At 43.6% G+C, this 19927-nt stretch overlaps 1 protein-coding gene across 1 annotated transcript in view; it reads right to left on the reverse strand.

The window, feature by feature from the left end:
* Positions 1–19927, reverse strand: part of LOC122810579 (1-aminocyclopropane-1-carboxylate synthase-like protein 1) — a 790733-nt gene that overhangs the window by 626555 nt on the left and 144251 nt on the right. The window contains exon 6 of the mRNA XM_044082158.1: positions 2559–2628. Coding sequence (XP_043938093.1) covers positions 2559–2628 — 70 coding nt within the window. The remainder of the gene's footprint in view (positions 1–2558; positions 2629–19927) is intronic.

Raw genomic sequence — 19927 nt, forward strand, 5'->3', positions numbered from 1 at the left:
AATTTCTTACTTATCTCATTCATATACCCTTGTTTTCAGAGCCCTCTCAGTTTTCCCTACATAGCAAGAGTAAGAGAACTGACAACAGGCTAAGTAAACCACCCTCTTAATGGAACAATTAAGATGCCTAGTTGCTTTAAATGTGGTACCTGTACTGGGGAGTGCCAACTCTTCACAGTGCACCAAATCTGCATACTAGTGTCACATACCGCATACTGTATGTTACTTTTTTTTGGGTGACTAGTATTTTGGTCTTTCACATTGGCCCCTGATTCAAGAATGCTTTTAGTATTGTGTCATCTTTAATACATATATAATAGAGGTTTAGAAATAGTACCCAAACTATTCGATATTCTTAAGAACAGGTTCCAAACTTTCGAAACAATCTTCTGAATACCAACCGTGTCCTGATTAAACATCAATATAAAAGGACCTATTGTAATTAGTTACATCCATATCTTTCTGGCTGTTCTCAGCATTTCCTCTGTTGTTATCATCCCGATTGTAACCTATATAAACATTCATTATCGAGAACCCTTCTTCAATAGCCAACAATAATAGAACAAACCTAGTCCCCTGTCCTTTTAAAACTTCATTCTTTAAATTGTTGACCGTTACATCAGGGTAACCCTGCTCAACAAAAAGACTTTCCATACAATCCAGCTATTCTACCAAGTCCTTATAACAAGAGGTCCGAGTGGTTTGTAACTAAAAAGATCATGGGTCACCAAGAAAAGCTGGAGACTTTCTCTCTATACTCACAGCCATGATATGTGCCTTGCTTACGGCAATAGGGGATCCAACAGTTCAAGATCTATTATACTTCAAATAGTCCAGCAAACACGAGGGCAGAGATCTAAACCTGATCCAACAAATAAATAAGACAAGGAAGAGGGATAGATTTGCCACTCAGTGCCTACAGTTCTCTGGAATCATCTTCCTCTCCAGGTTAAATAGTGTGACACACTGTGTGTCTCTAAAAAGGAGCTGAACATCTGGATAGGTATACATACATTCACCCCTTGTGTGACTGGCCTTGCCCTCCATGAAAAGGGAGGGAAGGTCTAAGGGTAGGTAATGGCAAGTTAGAAATGGCCTCATGGCTCAGTGCCTTGTAATTTCTATGATCCTGTTTTATAATTCATATCCAAACCTAGAGGTTTAACCAGTTATGACTACTGGAGCACTGCCTCTCAACTAGAAATGTTACTAGAAAATCACCCTTGATATGACATAATAAAAATTCTGAGGAAGTTTTGTTCATATTACTTAAGTGATCTGGTTAAAGAAAACAATCGTAAGTGAAACCATGAGGAGAACATAAGAATTCATCAAGTCTTATGGAGAATGTTTCCTTTAGACACAGGAAACAAAGATATTGGATTATAACACTGCACTGGGATCTCAGTCTGTTATTTGCAAGGAAAACTTTCTAAGCAGAAGATGAATGGGAAACAGTTTTGTGTTAACAGATATTACAACTGTCAGACAGCACAGCAGTTTTATGCCTCCAACTGTTCATGTTTAAAACGGTTTATAAGAAAAACTTTTAGAATAGTCAAAGTTACAATTCTAGAACACATACATAAAGGGGAGAACCAGCATAGTAGCATTGCACTTTTGCATGGTACATGAGGGTGACCCACAATCATTACAATTCCTATATAAAACAACATACGATGAGTTACTGACAGAGGTAAGCAATGCTCCTAAAAAGGCAGATGCTTGTTTGATATTTAAATAAAACAACTTACAGCCCAGCCACACATTTATGAACTTTTAATAGGACAAATGGTATAATGACATATGCAATGCTCTTTAAAAAAGACAGACTGGTTGATTTTAAACAGGACATCTTACAACCCAATCACACACACATTAACACTTAATGGACCTTTTGGTATACTGACAACATATATACTTCTCTACTTATTTAAGACATGGTTATGTTGTTTTTATCTCCCACTACTGCTCATAATTTTTAGTGCTACCTTACTCCTAGAAATTCCCCTCCTACACATAAGCCCAGCAGACACAGAAGTTCTATTTCAATGACAAACTAGAAACATTATCTGGTTAAATGACTTGTTCAGAATCACAAAGTAGGCAAAAGATGGCTGAGGAAATTAACCCTTAACTACAAAATAAAGCTTGTTAGCAGATCACAGCCTTAATCGTCCATACTAACTGCCAGGCTCTGCATTCCCTTCTAGTGCTTAATTGTTACTGGTTAAATTAATTATTTGAGGATTTAAATATATGACGGCCAACTATTCAGTCAAACCGAAAGGTATTTGCTAAGATGCTAGTTCTGTTACTGCAGTTATTTTCATTCTTTAATAATAGTTACGTCACACTATTCATTCAGTTCTAAGAACCGCTCCAAGTTTGAGTCTACAACAATGTTCTGACCTTACTTCTGCTAAGGCAACAAGTGCTCAGATTTTGAGGTATGCATGGCCTGAAACTACCTGCACAGTATTGTTCTTCCCAAAACACACATATGAATTCAAACATGCATATATTATGAGGCAGTGTATTTCATGATAGATACCTACATTCTCTGGCTTCAAAGGAGCAGGTGCTTTGCAGTAGTAGGTGAAAAAACGTGCAAATTCTTCCCTAATACTGAAATGGCAGAAAAAATGTGGCATAAGTTACCTGTAGCACAGTCATACTCAATACAAAAAGTGATATTTTTTTATTAAAACAGCTTAACATCAACAAGAAACAGATAAAAGCAAGTCATGTAAACACAATATAATAATAACAATAAAAATGCTTAACAAGGTAAGATTATAAGCAAAAGTAAGAGCTTATGCTTGGCCTTTTCTCAGCTCCATAAAACCACACAGAACTGACTGCACTTTGTAATAACTGTATATACTGCTCCATCAGCCATTGTCATGGCTGAAAAAGGTCAATAAGCCAATTCACTCAGTTACCAAACAGCAATAAATAAATTTGTACATAATAAAATAAACATTTATCAATGTAAAATGGTGGCTTGCACTGGAAATGTACTGCAATTCTACTATTTAAAGATGGGTGATCAAAACTGATCATGGAGAAGCAATACACAGCACTTTTCCATTTCTTGTGATATAGCACTGTGTCATTTTTTGCCATACAGTACTGACAATAGAACTACTGGTTTCATTTTTTTTTGACTGTGCTATGCATTACACCACTGTTATATTGTCTACCGTCAGTCAAGAATCTAAGCTCCTCTTGATACAATATAGCTAGCATGCTTTTTTAAATCTTGATCCAGTGTAAGGAGCGTACGTGTTCTATCAGTTGGTGTGCTTGCCACTTACCTCGGACTACATCTCTGCTATATTTTTACATTAGACATATCACAGCAGTTTTCCTAAAACCAGCACCCTCCCAAGCCCTTTGCTAAGGATACAAATCCACAGCTGAGGACAAAAAACAAAAGAACTATGGAAAACTAAAAAAGAATAACTGTGTGCTGTAATGTATGTTGCATTTTATTAATCTAATGAGCCAACACTTTGCACATCCTGTTTCTACTAGTGGCATGCACACTAACCGGGCCGATTACCTTACCCCCCCCCCCAAAATTCCTCATGGTCTGCACCCAGCCTCTCATAGTCTTTCTGTGCTCCAGAGTGAAGCAAATACGTCTGCTTAACACTGCCAGACTTTAAAGTGCACTATAAACTGGGGCCTCCTTCCATAGATGAATGTACCATAACAGGAAGTTATGTACTCACCATAACGTTCGATGTATGTAGTCCATCTCGCCTCACATTCTTACCTGTGGGTTCGGAGCCGAATATCGGCTCCGACTCGGCCAAACTTTTCTAGCTCGAAGTCTTCTATTGGCTGGGCAAAGCAGGTATCCCATGGTGCACTGCTCCATATCCCCAGATCTAGTTTGCTGCAATACTCATTCATACCCCATGCATACACAACATCCAGATAAAAAGAATAGGCTAAAGTAAAGGGAACTCTGTAAATAAAAACCTAACCTCCAGATCCTCCAGGAAGGGGGAAGGCGGGTGGGTAAGTAAGAATGTGAGGCGAGATGGACTACATACATCGAACGTTATGGTGAGTACATAACTTCCTGATGTTATGTAGTCCTATCTCGCCTACATTCTTACCCGTGGGACAGCGTCCCTAGCACCTACATCCTGGGTGGCTCATAGGAAAATACTCCTGAGTACTGTGGAGCCAAAGGACGACCTGCCCCTAGAAACCACGTCCAATTTGTAATGAGAAACAAATGTGTGAGGAGAAGCCCAAGTAGCTGCAGCACATATATCATCCATTGACAATCTGGCCTGATAGGCAGTAGATGTAGAAACAGCCCGAGTAGAGTGAGCCTTGACTGGAAATGGCAGATCTCTTCCTCCCACTTGGTAGCCGAAAGAGATGCAACTAGATATCCATCTGGATATGGTGACCTTGGAGACCAGGGACCCAATTTTGTTTTCCGAAAAGGAGACAAATAGTTGATCCGACCTCCGGATATCTTTTGTTCGGTGCAGATAGAAACGTAACTGTCTGTGTACATCCAATTGATGAAATTTAAATTCTGCCTTGTTTGAAAATTGAGGAAAGAATACAGGCAACTCAATGGATTGATTAAGACTAGACACGGAAGCCACTTTAGAAAGAAAAGAAGGGTTTGGTCTAAGAGAAACCCTGTCCTTATGGAAGATTAAGTATGGAGGTTGGATAGAGAGGGCTTGAATTTCTTAAACTCGCCTTGCTGAAGTGATTGCTGTTAAGAAGGCTGTTTTCCAGGTCAAGAATTTCAATTCACAGTTAGCTGCAGGCTCGAAAGGTGGTGAAGTAAGGGCTTGTAGAACAAAATTGAGATCCCAGGGCATGACAGGTTCGGAGACCGGGGGACAAAGTAACAGAGTACCCTTCAGGAAAGCCTTGCAGAGTCTATGAGCCATGAGACTAGGCTCATTAGCCACATGAAAAATAGAGATCGCAGCCAACTGAACTTTGATGGTAGCTCATGCGGAACCCTGATGGAAAAGCATAGACAAAAACTCCAAGACTGAAGCAATTGGAGCTGTGTAAGGATCAATTCCTTGGGTATGCGCCCAAACAGAAAACCTCTTCCATTTGCTGGAATAAATCTTCCTAGTAGATGGCTTATGAGAGGAAGATAAATGTGAACCACTTCCAGTGAAAATTTATGAAGCCTAACTAACGACAGAAGTGGAGTAGCCAGGCTGTCAACCGGAGGGTCATCAGAGAGGGGTGGAACTGTCCCGACATGCGTGTCAGTAAATCTGGTTGAGGGTCCAGAATCCAAGGAGTGTCCACAATGTATGGTTGAAGAAAAGGAAACCAGACTTGACGAGGCCAGTGTGGAGCAATCAGAATCATTCTGCTTCCCAAGGATTGCGCTTTCTGAATCACCTTCGACAGCAAGTGAAATGGAGGGAAAGCGTAAAGCAGACCGGAGGGCCAATCGTGAACCAGAGCGTCCCTGGGTGACGCCCCCTGTGGGGGGATCAGCGTGAAGTAGTTGCTGCATTTGGCATTGCGGGGGCTGACAAAAAGGTTGCAGCAAGGCTGACCCCCTCTGCTGAAGATTCGTTCTGCAATTAGACGATTCAGGGACCATTCGTAAGGCATCAGAATAGCTCTGCTTAGCCTGTCCGCAATCACGTTGGACTTCCCCAGAATGTGCGTTGTCACCAGAAAACGTTAGGAAGTTACTGCCCACTGCCACACTCGCATGGCCTCTCTGCACAGGGGGTAAGACCTGGTTCCCCCTTGCTTGTTTAGATACCACACTACTGACATGTTGTCCGAGTGTATTGCAATCGTCCCTAGAGGTAGAAAGCTCTGAAGTGCCTACAACGCAAGTAGCACTGCTCTCATCTGCAGATGTAGCTCGTGATCTTGCCACGTGCCTTGGACCGTCCTGCCAAGATAATGCCCCCCCCCCCACCCCACCTGGGAGGCATCCATGGTCACTGTGGCAACCGGGATGGGTGGAACGAAGGGTCTTCCCCCGTCCAAATTGTTGGTGCAAAGCCACCAACTGAGGTCCTGTTTGCATCTGTCCGTGAGCAAAATGGGGTGAGAAAGTGGAAATTTTTGGAGAGACCACTGAACAAAGAGAAGCCATTGGAGAAGTCTCATGTGCAATCTCGCTAGAGGGACCAACATAATTGTTGCTGCCATGGTCCCCAGGAGTTGGAGAACCCATCTTGCCTTCGCTTTCCTCAGGGGCATCAGGATGTGTATTTGTTGTTGTAAGACTCTGATCCTCTCCTGCGGTAAAAATGCTCGCATCTGAATGGTGTCTAATTCTGCGCCTATAAAGGTGACACGCTGCGAGGGCAACAAAGCAGATTTTTCCCAATTTAGTGTTATGCCCAACTGCTGACATAGAGTAATGGTAGCATCCCTGGTTTGGACTAGTTGATGCCTGGTGGGGGCGGTAAGGAGCCAGTCGTCCAGATAAGGAAACACTTGGAATTCCTGACGTCTCAAGTGAGCCGTCACCACTGCCATACACTTGGTGAACACCCTGGGGGCTGTGGTGAGACCAAAGGGGAGTGCTCAAAACTGAAAATGACTGGCTCCCAGCTGGAAGCGTAGGTGACTCCTGGATGCCCTGTCCATTTTTACATGGTAGTAAGCATCCTTGAGGTCGATGGAGCACATCCATACCTCCTCTCCAAACAATGGGAGAATAGACTGTAGTGTGACCATATGGAACTTGGATTTCTGTACATAGTTGTTCAGTTGGCTGAGATCTAATATAGGTCTCAGGTCCCCTGTTCTTTTCGGCACCAAAAAGAATCTTGAGTAAGTCCCTAATCCGATTTGGTCTGAGGGGACACTCTGGATGGCTCCTTTTCTTAGCAGCTTTGAAACCTCTGAGGCTGCTTGATCCCTTTGACTGGGTGGAACGTCTGGGATTTTTCTGATTGATGGGGGGTCTGATGTAAACGGAATGAGGTAACCTCCGGAAATTATTCGTAATACCCATCGGTCCTGGGTGATGCTTTTCCAGGCTTCCGGATATAATGAAATTCGACCCCCGACTGGTTCCGGATAAGCACAGCCGGGCACTCCCTCAGGAACGAGAGTAGGGAGAGCCGCAAAAGGAATCATGATCTCCTGAATTGCGGGGGCCCCCTCTGCCTCTAGGGTGGCATCTCCCTGAATAACCTCCCCCTCCTCTGCCTCTGGAGGGGGACTCACCTTGTGCGGCAGGAAAAAACCTCTGTGATTTCTTGAACCACATCTTCCCACCCCGCTGGGCCTTGGGGTAAGGCCTAGAAGGAAGGGAAAAATGGACCCCTACGGCAGACAGGGTCTTTCCCTCTTGCTCGCACCTGGTGAGGGTGTCTTTCACTTTGGTTCCGAACAAAGAAGAACCATCAAAGGGGGCGTCAGTGAAGGAAGACTTGAAGGGCTCCGCAAAGTGACACAGGCGCAACCAGGCTTGCCTTCTAAGGGCGACACCTGAGCTTGCTGCCCTACTCGCTCCCTCGGCTGCATTCGAAATGAGCCACATGGAGTAGCTGACAATAGAATTGAGCGTGGACACCTGGGCATTAACCGTCTGGGCCACCGCCTCAGGGACATTACCCGCAAGAGTATCTCCTAGCTCCTTGAGGAGATCTCCCTGGAGCCGAGTGAAATAAGACAGATAGTTCAGTGACCGTAAGGTAAAGGTTGCTGAAGAGAGGGTATGCTTCCCGTACCGGTCCATGGTCCTAGACACCTTGTTAGGAGGATGGACGGAGGAAGAGGTCTCTGCTACTTCATTCTGATTGACCACCACCATGGCATCTACAGGGACTCCTTTGGACAAGAACTCCTTACTCTGGGGAGCAGAAAGAAACTTATTGGGATGCCTGGGTACAGGCTCCACAGAATCAGGGTTTTCCCACACCCTTCGACAGATTAAATCAAGGAGCTCGTCGAAGGGTGGGGACACCCAGGAGGTGGAGGGCTGAGCACCAAAGGCCTTAAGGAAGACCGACTCCTCCTCGGAAGGGGCTTTGGATAGCCAGTCACCTCTTTGCTTCAGTATCTCCAGGATGTCAGAGAAGGAAACATCATCAGAGGATGACTTGGGGGACCCCTCAGATTCCTTGACGTCAGTATCAGAGGTGAGGGACTCATCCTGGGAGTCTATCTGCTTCCTCTTGCACGTTTTCTTTCTAGGGGGCTCCTCAGGCATGAACTCTGAAGGGCCCTCAGAAAGTTGGGGACCACCCGTGGGGGTATCCCTAGGCCTTGGTGCTCTGCTGTCCATGGATAGGTGATCAGAGGCTCTCACCGGAGTGGTGGGGGACAGAGTGACCGATCCGCCTGATGTAGCTGATGATCTGGCCAGCGCAGTCCGCATGGCCTCGAAGGCTGGTCCCCCCAGAGTCCGAGGACCGGCCAGCCTCCGAGACCATGACGGGAGTCGGAATTCCCCGAGCCGAGGCACCGAGAGGGAGACTCGGAACCGAAATATGTCCCGAGATGTCCCCCTCAGGCCCGACTGAAGAATCCCGAGTCGTGAACCCAGAGGACGGAGCAGACGGGGTCGGAGCCGATGTCGTTACCGATGGAGCCGGAGGGGCCATTGGAACCAGACTAGGAACATCACATGGCGTGGAACACTCTGGCTCTGAAAACACAGATGCGCTCAGAGGAATGATCGAAGCAGGGGTCGGGACGGGTTCCGGAGCCAACTGGGCCGGAGCCGAAAACAATTTTGCCAAAACTGGTGACTGGAGGAGTCTCTGGACCACCCTATCAACATCCACATCCGAAAGGGTCCTGGAGGATTTGGAGGACAGGGAGGGAGATCGAGATCTCCTCTCAGGAGAGACTGGTCGGAGACTGGGCGATCGGCTCTGAAGAGGTTCCAATATAATAGGAGCAGACGCCGGTTCCATCAACACTGACACCTCCTGTGGCCCCGAGGACAGTGGAGCTGAGGAGGTCGATGCAATTTTTGTGACTTTCTCCGGAGGCTCCGATGAAGCTGACTGAGCCTGAGATCTCTTTTTAGACTTGGATGACCTAGACTTAGCATTGGGAGAAGAATCCAAGGCCTCTTTGAAAGAGTGTTTCAAGAGTCACTTTAGGATCAGCTTATTCTTTCTCTCTGGGAGCACTCTAGGACTGAACGCATGGCAAAAACTGCAGGACTCCTGCAGATGAATGGCTCCCAGGCAATAGACACAAATACAATGCCCATCGGTGATGGACATTTTGTACCCGCATTTAGAGCATTTTTTGAAACCCGAAGGTTTGTGCTCTCTGGAATCTTTGGACATATTTCACAAGAAACACCAACAACGCAACCTAAGAGAAAGTCTGACAAGAAAACTTACAGACGCGCAACACCACAAAAATCCCGGGAATCAGTTATAAGTTGAAACATTACACACACACACACACACTAGAGACACGGGAACACTTCACATAATCGAATTATTAAAATCTCGATTTGCATATGGTCGAGACCATATGATCGAGATTTTAATAAATCGAATGTGTGTAGTGTTCCGAAATAACACTTACTATTTGAATACATTACGTGCACACAGAGGCAAGTATTGTTGCATGCCTTGTGTGTACGTAATGTATTTTTTGTTTCGTGGTGTTGGCAGGAAGTAAAGAAATCTCCGTTTGCTTCGCATACAGCGCAAGACGGGAGATTTCCCATCTCCCCACTGTAGCGCGATCTTGGAGTTGGTATATTTAAGTAGGGGGTGGGGCACAGTCCCCACATGGTACAGGGGCTAAGCCCCTGCAAAAGCGAAGCTTGTGTTTTTTTTTGTTTTAATGGTTTCCCTTCAGAAATTTGAGTTTCCGAAACTCGAGCATTTGGTTTCGGTTATTTGTAGTTCGAGATTTCGGAAATTCAATCTTCTGAAGTGAATCCAGAGACGCACACTGAGACCAACTACGTCAAAAACCTCTAACTAAAATGGTTAATGACTACAAGGGTTGGAGAACAGAAACCAAACCTCTAACTTAAACCGTTTGACGAACAGACAGGACGAAAGGACTAGGTCCTCTAACTGAAACGGGCCTAACCCGATGGAACAGTTATCGGGATACCACAAAACAAGCACTCTCCCAAAAACCTAAACAACACTAAAGACAATAGCTATGAAAATAGCTTTTTGTTTAAGAACAAATTTTTTTCTCAAGACAAGAAAAATGTACTTAGCCACAGCCAAGAGCGAGACCACATCCGAGCTACACGAGCGGCAAAGAAGATCTGGGGATATGGAGCAGTGCACCATGGGATACCTGCTTAGCCCAGCCAATAGTAGACTTCGAGCTAGAAAAGTTTGGCCGAGTCGGAGCCGATATTCGGCTCTGAACCCACGGGTAAGAATGTAGGCGAGATAGGACTACATAACATTAAAAGTTAACTATATATAAACCCTTTGACGCTCTCAAACTCTACATCGTACTACCTGTGTAAACAGAGCGTTACAATCCATAAGAAATCAGAGCACTCTGCTACTGCATCTAGCTAACCATAGATACAGAGTGCTTGACCATTATATCCACTAATTATTGAAAGTGGAAAAATGTGCTCATTTTATTACATACAAAGTTTAATCCAAAATCAGACAGTAGCTCTATACACTTTTTCGTTCCTTTTTGGCCAAACAGACTGGGATAATACTAGTTATCTGCCTGTGCTATTACCATGTTATACAGCAGCAAACACAGTACTTGCTGATAGTTTTTCTTTGTACAGTACTCAGTGGACAGATTTCATCTCGCTCCATTCACCCTCACTCCACTCCCTTATCCTACCCAATTCCCACCCACCCCACTTTTCCTGCATTTATTCCTCACTAGTCACGCCCCTCCAACACAACCAATAGACTCATACTTCCTATTTAGCCCAATTAATACACCATAAATCTGACTGCCTCAGCCCTTCCTAATACTACTTCAAACTTTTTTTCACTATATCTCTTGCATTTTACAATTAATACTACATCATAAATCTGACCACCCCAACTCTTCCTAGCACTGCTTCAAACTTTTTCTCACTATACCTCTTACGTCTTACAGCAATACCTAACCTCTACCCACAAAAACACAAACCTACTAACACTATTATATCCTCAACACCACAACTTTTCATCATACACATTACTCCCTACTCCCTCACCCCAACATCTCTACAGTCCCTCAGAAATATGATAGGTACACTCTTAAAAACCTTACTTTACATAGCATCCAAACTAACACTCAGTAGCGACATTCACCCAAACCCTGGCCCATATACTACTCTAAACTGCACATCACCCCAAAATACCACCCACTCATACTGAATAACAGCCCCCCTAGATACAAATCTGATATCTTGCTATTAAATATTAACATTAGAAGTATCACTAACAAAGTCCATGAACTGCATGCAAACCTCCCTCTAAACTCACCGGATATCATAATAATCACTGAAACATGGCTTAAACCAAATATTACCAATAATGAGATTCTCCCTGCAGGATATAATGCCATATGTCTAGACAGAATAGGTAAGAAAGGTGGCAGAATAGCCTTACTCTTCAAACATCACCTTTCTGTAGAAGCCTTAGATCATAGTATTCCTAACTTTGACAATGCTGAAGTGTTACTTTCTAAACGTATCATTAACTCAAACAAATGCACAAACATAATGGGTACCTATATCCCACCCGGGGACAACATCCAAACTTTAGAAAATATACTAAACTGGACTACAAAATCACTTCTCCAGGAAACAATAATCATGGGTGATTTAATATTGACTGATCAAACTGCTCTTCCCAAAACCTTGTTAGTCATATTAATCTCTATGGCTTTACTCAACTCATCCAAACTTCCACTAGAATTGACAAGTCATCTAATAAGCACTCAGTACTCAACTGGATCTTAACAAATGAACCAGTCCATTACCCCCACCCTGGCTGTCTCCATGACTGCCTAAGTGTCCACCTTCCAACCTACCTACTTAGACAAAAACTAACCCAACTAAACAAACTACCTACCAACTAAACAAACTACCTACCAACTAATATGCAACAAAAAACACCTTAACTCCAATAACGTTTTAGACATACTCAAACACTGTAACTGGACACCACTGAAATCACTTCCCCTAGAAGATGCTGTAGAATACTTTAATACCACCTTTCTTACTGTTTTAAATACACAGGCTCCTCCCAAGTCTATAAGAATTAAATCTATCTTTGCCCCATGGCTAAACAAAGATACCAGGTCTCTGCTAAAAGCAACAGCAAAAGCCTAGGATCAATAGTACAAAACTAAATATCTAACTGCAAATCAAACTTAACGAGAGCTTAGAAAGAAAGCAGAGACACAAATAAGACAAAATTAATTATTACGCTAACATCCAAACCAAGTATCAAAATAATCCCCAAAAAATTTTGGTCTGCAATAAACAACATTATCCTACTGGGCAAAACCAGTACACCCCTCCCAACTACTAATAATACCTCAGACAACATTGCTACCCAATTAAATAAATACTTTACTGAAACTATTTTAGCCCTGTCCAAAAAGCAAAGCTCCTCTCCTAGTACAGCTACCCCTACTCCAAGAAAAAACACCACCACATTCTCCCTTCAACCTGCCTCAATTGCGACAATAAGAAGACTCCTTAAGAAATTACAACCCACTACTCTAGCTGCAGACAACTTACTAGCAGAATTTTTTTAAGACTAGCTACTGAGGGAATTGCCTACCCAGTATCCATTCTTAAATCAACAGATCCATATCTGAACACAAAGTCCCTACCATTTGTTAAACTTCCCACATAATTCTACTTTATAAAGAAGGCAATTCTACTGATCTGTCCAACTACTGAGCAACTGCTATCTTATCCCCTCTAAGATAATGCAGAAAATTGTACATAACCAAATTGTGAATTACCTGCAAATTAACAAGCCCCTAACTAATACTCAGAATGGTTTCTTATCTCTACACTGCTCTTTATTAACCTAAGAAAATCTGAGTTAGTAAAACTAGACTCTTGTTATAACAAAACTGCCAGGTTTGCAGCTAGCTCTCCCTTTAGGTCACATCACTACACATCCACTCAAACAACTCAACTAGTTAGAACATCTTCAGCTCTTACTCTTTAACCAATGAACTATGGCTCAGAAAATCTTCTATCAATCAGAGAAAACTCTTTCCCTGCAAAACCTACTATAGCCATACTGCAGTGCCAGATCACTGTGCTCTAGTAGCAAACCTTTGATAAAGACAACCACAGCCAACAATCATACTGGAGAAACCCTCTTCTCTAACTACAAAACCAAAATCTGGAACACACTACCCTCCAACTTAACATCTATCTCAACCTCAACTCAATTAAAAAAAATGCTACAAACTCATTTATCTACAAATTGGCTATACTGGTGCACCAATCCACATTAAAAAAAAAAATCAACATTCAGCTGGTGCTATCAACCCTTCTAGGCTGACTTTGCTACTATATATAAACATAGGTACTTTAAAATACTGACAATTTAGCTAGGACAACTTGCTTATAAATACCTCTACATAGGTTTTCTACTTCATTTAAAATAGTAGTTACATAATGTATTTATGGAACTTTTCTATTTGTTATAGTCGCAAATGTATAAAGTACAGTTTTGTACCTACCATAAATGTAGATGTCCGATAGGAATGCATCTGCAGTCCTTACAAATGGGTTGTCCTGTCGTCAGGCAGCCCTTCGGTCGGCCGGATTCCAAAGTCTGGGTCCGGCTTCGGCTGGTGTCGCACTTCACCCGACGTCATCGCTGCAGTTTTCGGGTATAAAGGCATCAGCCGACGCCATCTTCCTCAGTGTTTCTTGCCCCAGATGCCAGGTGCCCTCTTGGATGGCTAAATTTGGATAAATGCCAATGTTTCCAAAAAGTAGAGAGCAAACACATAAAATAAGCATGTATGTACATATATACAAACAAATACACCATAATAGATCCCCCCCAAGCTAGCTGAAGGATGGCAAATACCCTAGGAGTACCTCAGAGGGGAAGGTGGGTGGGTAATCCTGACTGCAGATGCATTCCTATCGGACATCTACATTTATGGTAGGTACAAAACTGTACTATGTCCTTCAAGGATGCATCTGCAGTCCTTACAAATGGGTAGAATACCATAGCTAAACTAGGGGAGGAGGAAAAAGGTAGAGATTATGGTGTAGCTAGGATCCCTTGCAAAACAGCAGTGGCAAAACCTGCTCGGGATCTAGAGTATAAAGGTAAATTGTAATGCTTGGCAAATGTATGCACGGAGGTCCAAGTAGCAGCCTCTATAATGTCCTTAGTAGCCACTCCTCGTAAGAAAGCTGTGGTAGTGGCAGTAGCCCTTGTGGAGTGAGGCCTGATGTTCTCTGGAGTTTTCTTTCCATGGTAGGAGTAACAAAATTTAATGCAATTTCCTATCCATTTGGAGATTGTCTGTTTTGAAATTGGTTTTCCTTCCTTTCCTGTTGCATATGCTACCAGAAGCTGGTCAGTTTTTCTATTGGACTTGGTCCTGTCCAGGTAGTAGCGTAATTGCCTATGTACATCCAAGGTATGTAAGAGTCTTTCTCCCCTGTTCTGTGGGTTGGGGAAGAATGTAGGTAGGTGGATAGCCTGATTTAATGACACTCTGGATACCACCTTAGGCATGAATGTAGGATTTGTTCTCATGGACACTCTATCTTGATGGAAGATCAGGAAGGGTTGCACTGCCATTAATGCCTGTAGTTCAGAGACCCTTCTTGCTGAAGTTATTGCCAGCAGGAAAGCAGTCTTCCAGGATAAGTATTGCAATTCTGCTGTTGCTGCTGGTTCGAAAGGGGGAAGTGTCAATTTTTCTAGCACAAAGTTCAAGTCCCATGCTGGCAATGGTGGTTTCCTAGGAGGTTTTACATTTTTGATTCCTCTCAGAAACTGTCTGAGCAGAGGATGAGAGAAGACAGGAGGATCCAAGCTGTATTCTGCTGAAATAGCTGATGCATGTATCTTGATGGAGGAATAGGACAGGCCTGTATGGAAGAGCTCTGCCAAGTACTCCAGGATGGTGGCTATGTTTACCAGTGTCACATCTTTGCCCTTTGCAGTACTCCAAATGAGATATCTTTTCCACTTTGCTGCATAATTCTTTCTTGTTGAAGGTCTACGAGCCTCCAGGAGTATGTCTTTAACCCTTTGGGATAAATTTGGGTTAATTGCTCTTATGTAATGTTCCAGGCAGTCAGCTGCAGAGTTTTCAGGTTCGGATGCAGGATGTTGTAGTTGTTCTGTGTTAACAGTAATGGGATCAGGGGTAGTGTCCATATTTGTTCCTGAGACATGCTTCTCAGCAGTGGGTACCAATGTTGTCTTGGCCAGTCTGGAGCTATTAGAATGATCCTTGGACGGTCCTCTTTGATCTTCAGAAGCACCTTGTGCATCAAAGGAAGAGGTGGGAATGCGTATGCTGTCAGATTTTTCCAAATGAAAGATAGGGAGTCCACCTTCCAAGCAAGTGGGTGGTATGTCCTTGTGCAGAATTTCTTTAGCTGGTGATTGAGTGGGGATGCAAACAAGTCTATTTGTGGTAATCCCCATTTTCTTGTAATGGCTTTGAAGATGTCCGGATGTAGCATCCATTCGTGGGCATCTGCGGTAGTTCTGCTTAATATGTCTGCTAGAATGTTTTCTTTTCCCGGTACAAAAATTGCTTGTAACTGAATGTTGTAGCTCAGAGCCACATCCCATAGGTCCAGTGCCAGCCGGCATAGAGGATATGAATGTGTGCCTCCCTGTTTGTTGATGTACCACATAACTGTGGTGTTGTCTGTCCTTATCATCAACTGACCTTCCTGGAGAAATGGTCTGAATGACTGGATTGCCAATTTTACTGCCAGCATTTCCTTTAGATTTATGTGCAGGCGCAGCTGGTCTTGAGTCCATAAGCCTTGTATGCACCTGCCCAGCATGTGTGCCCCCCAACCGTGGTCTGAGGCATCTGTCGTGATGGTTTGGCTTGGTTGACTGTTGCAGAAGGGCAATCCTGTGTTTGATTGACAGGCCTGGGCCCACCATAGGAACTCTTGCTTCAGGCATGGGATTATTGGAATTTTGGTTTCTAGGCTGTGCTTGTGTTGGGACCACAAATTTTTCAGGTACCACTGTAGCTTTCTCATATGCAGTCTGGCATGAGGGACCAGAATTATGCAGGATGCCATGAAGCCTAGGGCTTGAAGTACTTTTCTTGCAGTTAGATGGTTCTGCTTTGTTAATGCCAAGAAGTAGAGAGGTAGTTGCTCTTTCTTTTCTGCAGTTAGGAATGCCATTTGTTTTGAAGTGTCCAGCTCTGCACCCAGAAAGGTTATTCTTTGGGATGGAATCAGCCTTGACTTTTTTATATTGACTGTATATCCCAGGGCTTGTAACAGGTAAATGACTCTTTGTAAGTCTTCTGTTAGCTTGTTTTTGTTGTCCGCTTGTATCAGGCAGTCGTCCAGGTAGGGATATATTTGGATCCCCTGAAGTCTGCAATGAGCAATTACTGATGCCAGGCATTTCGTGAACACTCTGGCCGCAGTAGACAAGCCAAAGGGCAATGCTGAAAATTGATAATGCTCTGATCCTGCATGAAATCTGAGGTATCTTCTGCAAATTGGTCGAATGGGGACGTGCAGGTATGCCTCCTTGAGATCTAGAGTTACCAGCCAAGACTCCTTGCCCAGCATGGGAAGAAGCTGCTGTAGGGTCAGCATTTTGAATTTTGGAACAATGAGGAATGTGTTTAAAGCGGACAGGTCTAGAATAGGTCTCCATTTGTTTTCTTTTCTTGGTACCAGGAAGAGTCTGGAGTAAAATCCCTTTCCTTTCTCCATAGATGGTACCTTTTCCACAGCTCTCATTCTTAATAGTTGAGATATTTGCTTTAGAGCTTCTGCCCTTTGAGTAGGTGGTAGGTTTGGCATTCCTCTCTTTCCTGGTAGAGTATGGAAGTGGAACCTGTAACCTTGGTCTATAGTTTGCAAAATCCATTTTTCCCTTGTGATGCAATGCCAGTTCTTTGAAAATAAGGTTAGCTTTCCGCCTAAGGGTGTTTATAGTTGTTTCCTGGTAGGCGGTGCCACTGCCAAGTCACTGTGATTGAGTTGTCGTAGTGGTGGTGGCTGCGTCTGTGCCTCGCTGGTTGTTACCTTGCCACTGGCGTCCCCTGTAGGCACCCCTGGATTGGTTTCTGCCTCTAGAACGCCTGTTCCTGCCTCTCTGTGTCTTAGAGGAGTCCGGAAAGGACCAATTCTTGGAGGGCCAATTCCTGCTAAACCTTGGAGGTTGTACCTGTAAGAAATCTTTCACTGTTTGTACAGATTTCGCCTTCTCCTCCATCTTTTTTAGTACCTGTTGTGCAGGGGAACCAAATAAATTGACCTTGTCCATAGGAGCATCCAAAAGCTTTGATTTGACATGGTCTAGTAATGCCTGTTCTTTCAACCATGCATGTCTCCTGATAACTGTGCCAGTCATGGCTGATCTAAAGGAAGCCTCCAGTGCATCATAGCCACATTTTAAAGAATGGTTACTAACCTGCTGTATGTTATGTACCATTTCCTGAACATATTTTTTTATCTAAAGATTCTTCAGAGGACAGCTTTTTAGTTAACTGGTCAAGCATAAACTCTTGATATTGAATCATATGAAATTGGCAGTTCAAAGCCCTTGCTGACAAAGTAGCAGAAGTGTAAACTTTTTTATCCCATCTCTCTAAGGACCTAGATTCCCTTTCAGAGGGGAGGGGGTTTTTAGTAGAAGTAGCTGCTACAGCTTTAGGGCCCTGGGAGCCTTATATAAATGGTGATGAGTGTCCGGGACCCTGTAGAACCTATCGGGCTTAGCAGGAGCCGGAGGTAATGAATCAGGAGCAGTGCAAGCATCATTAAATGCATCATCTACAACAGAAAGAACTGGAGGTATGGCTAAAGGCCTATGTTGTGGCAAATGTAGAAAGGTTCTAAGCCTTTTTCTGGAGTCTGAGAAATCTTGGCCCTGCCACTGAAATTGTTCCCTCATAGCATGCAAAGTTTCCCCAAAGGAAAATTCCTCAGGTGGAGAGGCTGAAGGAATGGACTCTTCAGCATCAGAGTCTTCGTAAGGGGAATAAGAAGCCTCAGGAGGATCTGTATGCTCTGAGTTATCAGAGGAATCATCTGTGGATACTGGCTCAGGGGGCTCTGCTCTAGGCCTCTTTTCTGGAGGTGGGAGAGAGGTCCTGTCTGGATGAGGCTGGGATCCACGAATTAAAGAAATTAGATCCTCAGCCAAAGAAAGCATATGGGAGCTGGTGCTGGGCCTGTGTGAGGGGGGTTTGGCAGGCACCGTTTTTGAAACTTTAGCTGCTTTAGCCCTGGCAAAGGCCTTAATAGACATGGCTGCTGGAGGCCTAGCAGCTCCACGTGCAGGGGTAGAAATATCCAGGGGAATAGTGTCTGATAATTCCTGAGAAACCGCAACAGAAGGTTGGATTTCAGAAGCCGATTCTACCAGGTTAGAGGAGGCCTCGGTAGAAGGCATGGTTTCGGCTGAAGAAAGAACCGCTTGCTCGGTTTCGGCTGAAACCAAGACATTCGCGGTTTGCTTAATCGCGGTTTCGCGAAACCGCGGACCGCGAGTGTCGGTCCTTTTCTTTGCGTTTTTTGGAAATTTGAGTTGTCGGAGGATCCGACGGCATAATATAGGCAAAATCAGAGCCGAATATCTGTTCAGCAAACTCCGACCGACGTCTAAGCGTCCGTCGGTTAAAAGAAGCACAGGCTAGACAAGCTGCTACGTCGTGGTCTGGGCCTAAACAATGTATGCAGTAGGAGTGGAATCCTTATGAGGTATTTGTTTCCCACAAGATAAACAGTTATTCACTTTCTCTGACATCGGCTGAGGCAAGAAAGAGTCCCCAACGGGGTACTTAGCTTTTTAGAAGTCTTCGAAGTAGTATTCGGTAGTAGTAATCTCTGGATCTGACTGCCCGGCACTTGCGAACAGCTTCTGCTTCGGGCGCCACGCGGCAAGAAAGACTGAGGAAGATGGCGTCGGCTGATGCCTTTATACCCGAAAAACTGCAGCGATGACGTCGGGTGAAGTGCGACACCAGCCGAAGCCGGACCCAGACTTTGGAATCCGGCCGACCGAAGGGCTGCCTGACGACAGGACAACCCATTTGTAAGGACTGCAGATGCATCCTTGAAGGACATCTAGGTGTGATACAAATTTATTCAAATATCTTTATCTTGTATGTACTAGTTTTCTTGCATTATTATTGCTTCACTACCAAAAGTGACGAATTCAAAAAGCAACTAAAAATTAATTTTCAACATGAACAGATCTGTACTTGTCAGGAATTTACCTAATACGTTTTTCTTCTTCTCTCAATTAACATATCTACCTGGTATCTGCTATTTAAACTGTCTACACATATTCCTCTATGCAGTTAGTACCTATGCTACTAAATGCATCTTTGTTGCACTGAGTCATGATGTTAACTCTGATTTTTTTTTATTTTAGGCATTGCTACATTCCTCGTAAATAACGTAATTGCTAACCAAATTTCTCAAACATATTGCTTCTGCATTCTCAAAATACTGTACCTTTTGCCTTGTATATACCAGTATTATATATTTCTCTCTCTGTTTTTTTACTGTTAAGTATCTTACAACTTGAATTAATTTTTTTTTCTTATTTTTTAATGACTTTCCTGGAGCTTTTCTCCTCGGGTCTCCACTGAAAAAGGGTTCTCTGAACCCAGTCGGACTAACCAGGTTAACAAATGTAAAAATAAATAAAAATACTATGTGGAGCTTTTCTCCCTGCGCCTCCGCAGAAAAAAGACCTGTGTCCAGTCGGACTTTTCCGATAAACAAATGTAAAATAAATAAATA

Source organism: Protopterus annectens, chromosome 9.part0 (assembly GCF_019279795.1).
Source record: "Protopterus annectens isolate FY-2018-M chromosome 9.part0, PAN1.0, whole genome shotgun sequence".
Lineage (NCBI taxonomy): Eukaryota > Metazoa > Chordata > Ceratodontiformes > Protopteridae > Protopterus > Protopterus annectens.